Source organism: Pinus tabuliformis, chromosome 5_2, assembly GCF_031772625.1.
Source record: "Pinus tabuliformis cultivar Carrire ecotype Pingquan chromosome 5_2, CPIR1, whole genome shotgun sequence".
NCBI classification, from domain to species: Eukaryota; Viridiplantae; Streptophyta; class Pinopsida; order Pinales; family Pinaceae; genus Pinus; species Pinus tabuliformis.
This window is the reverse complement of record NC_142306.1, coordinates 248,374,383-248,380,382: the sequence shown is the minus strand read 5'-3', so window position 1 is coordinate 248,380,382 and position 6,000 is coordinate 248,374,383. Positions and strand designations below refer to the sequence as shown.

Genomic DNA, 6,000 nt, shown 5'->3' with positions numbered 1-6,000 from the left:
AACATAGTAGATCATTAAATTTAGTTTGATTTTTATTAACACAATAGCTTTGCAGAATACCACAGGAAATAACGGGATAATTAAAGTTTTCTTGCTTCAAGGAAAATGCAAAGTGGCATTCACATCTATAAAATATGCAAATAGGTGAATGGCTTCTTGAAATGTCACTTGGCTCACGTCACCTTAATGTTTGCCCTTTTATGTGATGTATATCTCTGCACATCATGGAAATGGGAAATGATCATGGAAATGGAAAATGATGATCAAGGTAATCACTCCATCAACCCGTTAGAGTACTTTTATTGATCAGCATAGACTTATGAAATGAATAGAAAGAACCTTTTGTTGATATTGTTGCAATGAATCTGCTAGAGCTCAGAGTCATGTTTTTGTCTAAGAGTTTCCCATCTCACTGTATGAGACCTAATTTGACTGCCCAGGTGTCACTGTTATATTATTTCCCCCGCAGCAATCAAATTTCATAGTTATTGTTACCCTGGCTACTAGTATGGGTAGATCACAGAGAACATTTACCAGTCAGGTGACATATAGATAAGGTTGGTTAGGTGTTTAAAATTAATTGATTTCTTGTACGCATTCGTTTTATCCGCAATTTGGAAACCTTATCATTACTTTAAAAAGGAGCCAACTGGAAAAGAAAAAACATGAAACACGTACAAAACGAGGAACACACAAGGATACAATTTTAATAAGAAGGAAGCATCATATAGATTGTTAATGGCATGAACTATATCAAAAGATCAATATTTATGTGCATGTTCAGTACTTATTACGATTGGTATTATTACAGAACTCTTTAGTAACAAACTTGCTATGAAGAAAATAAAAGATCCCTATCAAATACATGCTCCCTATAAAATACTTTCTCATTGATCTAGAAGTAAGGCGAAATCTACTTTCACTTAATCATATTAAAATAACTCAACATACCATCCAGCACTGCTTCCATAAATAGATATACACTGACAGTTTGATTGTTAAATCCCAAGACTTTAAGCGATAACAATCCTGAGTAACTATTCCTCGTATATTCAAAGACTTTTGTCAGATTAGACAGCTTGTACATAAAACTCCCGATGTAATGTATTACCGCAAAATAAAATGCATCATGCAACCTATCATGCACCCTTTAAAATCTTGGAAAGAAATGATTGGATTGACATTAAAGCCTGCATCTCAACCTCAAGTTGATTTACCCCTTTTGTTTTTAAAAGCCTTTTTCCAATCTTAAGAGAATGATCCCCACCATCTATGACATAAAGCTCATTTGCTACGTCCATCTTCTTCCTGACCGTCTCAAGCTTCTGCAATGGACACAGCCCATCCTTGCTACCCTGTAAACTTGATCAATCATGGAAAAAACAAGTCTCACAATGAAAAATCATTATAACATAATCATTAACAATACGGTAGAATCTTTGAATGGATAATACAGTGATTGAATAGCTTGTCAGAAATCCCCTCAATGACATTGTCAGAAATCCCCTCAATGACATCGACTAGTGAGTTTTCATCTTAGACCAGAGAATCTGTATACAATACTAGTGAATTCTATACAACAAGGCAAACTATTGCACGTTGGTCTCCCAGCCTTTTGAACATGCAGTCTTAACACCTGTTAAGAGTGTTAAATCGAAATTCTATGTTCCACCAAGGTTCAGGCATAAAGGGGCTGAGTTTCAAAGATGGCCCGCAAAACGCTTAAATTTCAAGGAACGGCACCCCATAAAGCATATATACATGCATAAATACAGTGAGTAATACATTCATCAAAAGCATTACAAATATACATTCACATTGAAAAATAACTTTAGGAACCCAAAAAACAAAAGGGGTCCACATAACTTTAAGTTTCAAGAAAAAAACATATTTTCCTCTTTAAGTTTGGAGCACATTACAGCATTCAGTGAAGAGTTGAAAGCACATATTTCTGTTAATCTGGCAGCCCAGGGACAAATTCCCTCCTTTGGACAGTCTTCCTCATCAAGAAAGACCCCTCCTAGCCCTTGGAAAAATTTAATTTGATTGAGGAAAATTATTATTTTAATATGAAAACCCACATGTGCACAAAAGGACAGGTCGGCCCAAAAGAAAAACTGGACAACCTTGGTGGCCTATAAATACAAGTCAAATGAACCTCATTTAGACATTATCATCAAGCATCTTCTTCTTTTCTCTTCTTTGTTTTGGCTCGCACAGGTCTAAGATTGGTTCACAGAATTGGTTCGTACATGTCTGAAATTGCAAGGTCTAAGCTTGCACGTGTGGATTATGGTTTCTTATCTAGGCCCTTAGGGTTGGAAGAGGGAAATCTCAGCTGTAGCAGCAGGCATACAAGGTTCTTCGTGCAGCCAGAGAGTTGCAACCACACTCATGATTGCTAGCTTTGTGCCACTGTGACCTAGGGTTTTGATAACAGTTGACCACAAATCTTGATTGTTAACCGCAAGCTTGAAACTTTGATTCTGATCAATATTGTGATTAGGTTCATCTTTTGGATATTGTATGGTTGACTTTACTGGATAGTCTTGTGATTGATGAATTGTATCATTGTACTCTCTCTTTGTTGAACACTTTATGACAATCTAATAAGAAGAAGAAATTGACAGGGTTTTCCCCTTTTGTGCGGTTTTCCCCTGGTCTTTGACCAATCCTGGTGTCTCTTACTTGTCTCTTATTGTTCATTGCATTTACTGTTCTTGTTAATTTTGAGTTAACATGTTCTTTGCTTAGATCAGTTACCATGATAGCCCAATTTATATTTATAATTCTTTCTTTTGCAATCACATAGATCATCATAATAACTGAAGAAAGAACGTAAACCATAAATGCCGAGAGCAAGCCAAGACAAGAGAGCACAAAATTGGCTCAAGCCAGAGAAAAACCCCAATATGGGAAAGACCCTTGATCAATCTTCTTATTATAAATATCAAGTGCTCAACAGAGAGAGAGTACAATAAGTCAAACTGTCAAAGTAGACTTGCCAAATAGCAGATAAATAGATAGCCCAAAATGTAGTCCTGAAGGAGACAAATTTTCCCAGGTATTAAACTGTTGTAGAAGTATGATCTGATTAGGGTTGCTAGTATTCCACATTATCTTGCTTAATCTTCTCCAAACAGTCTCCTAACAACTGTGGTTAGGCTTCCTCTGCCTCTGAGCCAACTCACTGTTGTCTAGAGCTAATTCCAACCCCAAACTCACCTCACAACACCCTGATATGTGGCAGATAAGGTCTGCAACTTACCTGTAATTTCTTCTAGGGTTGTGACTTCATGAAACAGAGTTGAACTGCTTCAAACCAAGCTGAAAACGTGCCCAAGTTTTCTCTGAGAAAGCAGCTTCCTTTTTCTGCCCTTTAGGATCTTCAAGAGATACTAAATCCATATTAATCTACCTAGAAATAGACTCAGACCCTGCGGTTGTCCTCCTGTAGCTGAGCGGTCTTCAAACTAACCCAAACAGCTCTAGATCTGCCCTTGATATCCACACTGGAGAACTTCCTTTGCTGCGGCCAATTCAGAGAAAATAGAGAGAATGGATGTGCCAAAATGAGGGTGGAGGCACCCCTATTTATACATTTCGGTAGGGGTCAAGAGACGTGTCTATTGGACATGTTGAGCCAACATAGAGATAAGGCCGACCTTGGTAATTTCCATGTGAGGGAATAAATTCAAAAACCCACTTCTACTTATCCAAATTTGACGATCTTTAGATCAATTTTGGCCCTCTCAAAGAAAGGAATCTAATGCCATAATTATCTTCCTCAAAGGAGCTGCCCAGAATGGAATTTGGCCCTAGTTCCCAATTTTAACATATCTACAATTGCTATTGATAATTGGAAGATTGAATTGTGTTTAAAGATTGTTGATTAGAGACAAGAATTGGGCTAAAGTAATTGTAACAAAAGAGAACAGAAATTAACATGGGATCAGAGCTAAGGTGAAGAGCAAAGCCCAAGGAGACAAGATATAAGAGCAATCATCTTTGAAAGAAACTAAAGGATCCTATTTGATTCGATCAAGATGTCTACCTCTTACTTCAAGGATAATGAGAAGCTTGGTAACTCATCTAACTTTGTTGCTTGGAAAATCAAGTTGGAAGTCATATTGGATGACAACAATGTTTTGGAATATGTGCAAGGAAAAGTACTTGAGCCCCATGTGAATGCTTCTACTGCTATCAAGTCCAGGTACAAGAAAGGTGATCTCAAAGCTAAGAAGATTATCATTGATGGTTTGCAAGATCATTTGCTTGTTTATGTTGGTAACTTGAAGGCATCTAAGGATATGTATGACAAGTTGGTCGGGATGTATGAGGTCAACAACTTAAATCACATCCTCTCTTTGAAAGATCAACTCAAAGAGATAAAGATGAACAAGGGAGAATCTGTGCAATCCTATGTCATGAGAGTATCTTGTTTAAAGGATGAATTGCATGTTGCAGGTGAGCAGGTATCTGATAGGGAATTGGTATTGGTCACTCTTCGAGGTCTTCCTCCTATTTGGAAAACCTTCATTACTACTCTAAGCAACAATAATGTATTCCCGACATTTGATGAGCTTGTTGGTAAATGTACTCAAGAAAAGACTGGGATGATAGACGGAGGAAGAATTCAAAAGCATGAAAAAGGAAATCCCTCGATATTTGTTACTCAAGACAAGAAGAGAAAAGGAAGAGAAGTCCATCTAGTTCAAGAAGGCCTCCTCCTAAATCAAAGGACTCTAATAGAAGATTATGGGATATTGAATGCTACAATTGCCACAGGCGTGGTCACTATTCCCGAGATTGTCCGTGAAAGAGAGATGCTTCAAGATCCAACCGAAGCTACAACTACAATAGGTACAATGATAAAAGAAGCGATGAGATAAGGAGAAGCGATGTGAAGAAAGTCCTCATCCTCAAAAGAAGTCAAGGAACTTCAGGTATGAAATCAATGTAGCTAATAGTCAATCTGAATATATTCTTATTTCAGCCCTTTCTAGTTCTTCTCCTACGGATTCATATGATAATTGGCTGGTAGATAGTGGGGCTTCTAGACACTTCTTCGAGTATAAGGAAGTCCTCTCAAATCTGGTTGAGAGGAGATGAGTTTGAAGATTATTCTTGGGGACAACACTACATATCCAGTAAAGGGCTTTGGTACTGTCAAATTTGATTTGGACTATGGAGAATCTGTTATTCTTCATAACGCAATGTATGTTTCAGAACTACAAAAGAACTTGGTATCTATTTCTACTTTGCAAGACAAAGGTATGAGAGTAGCCTTCATCACAGGAAAAGTCCTCACATGGCCTCAGAAATCTCGCATGAGGGATGCTTTTACATTGGGATCTAGAGTTGAAGGACTCTATAGAGTCAATGGGAGACCTTTACTAGCAATGATCCATGACACTAATCATCAAAGTAAGCTATGGCATCGAAGTGAAAAGAAGTCAAGGGGACCATTCCTCTTTAGCAAGATCAATCCTATGCAGAATGAAGTAACTATGAAAGAACAGGTTTGGAAGGAAGCCATGGCCAAAGAATATGAATCAATTATGAGGAATGATGTATGGGACATTGTGTCGAGGCCTAAAGGAAAGTCTGTTGTAACTTCAAAATGGATATACAAGATAAAGCATGGAGCTAATGAGAAGTACAATGCAAGGTTCATGGCCCGAGGATTCTCCCAGAAAGAGGGAGAATTTTATGATGACATCCTTGCACTAGTTGTCCGCTACGCCAATATTAGATCGATTGTTGCCCTTGCTGCTAGTTATGGATGGACACCTCACCAATTGGACGTAACAACAACATTTCTTCATGGTATGCTACAAGAAGAAGTATATGTTGAGCAACCTCGGGTTTTTGAAGTAAAGGACATGAAGACTCATGTTTGCAGGTTGAAGAAAGCATTATATGGTTTGAAGAAATGTTTTAAAACTCCAACTTGAGTTCGAAATTGGTCATGGGTCAGCTCTGACTTGGTATCGACTC

The 6,000-nt window shown here is 37.8% G+C and overlaps 1 protein-coding gene across 3 annotated transcripts in view; it reads right to left on the bottom strand.

Annotated features, from left to right (window-relative positions):
* Positions 1-902: 902 nt before the first annotated feature.
* Positions 903-6,000, bottom strand: part of LOC149158470 (alpha/beta-Hydrolases superfamily protein) — a 155,448-nt gene continuing 150,350 nt past the window's right edge. Inside the window, exon 7 of one of the 3 annotated variants that reach the window (XM_089436233.1) lies at positions 903-1,362. In XM_089436233.1, the coding sequence (XP_089292359.1) occupies positions 1,140-1,362 (223 nt within the window). In that variant the 3' untranslated portion in view covers positions 903-1,139. The remainder of the gene's footprint in view (positions 1,363-6,000) is intronic. The other 2 variants (XM_089436235.1, XM_089436234.1) reach the window with 2 other exon arrangements.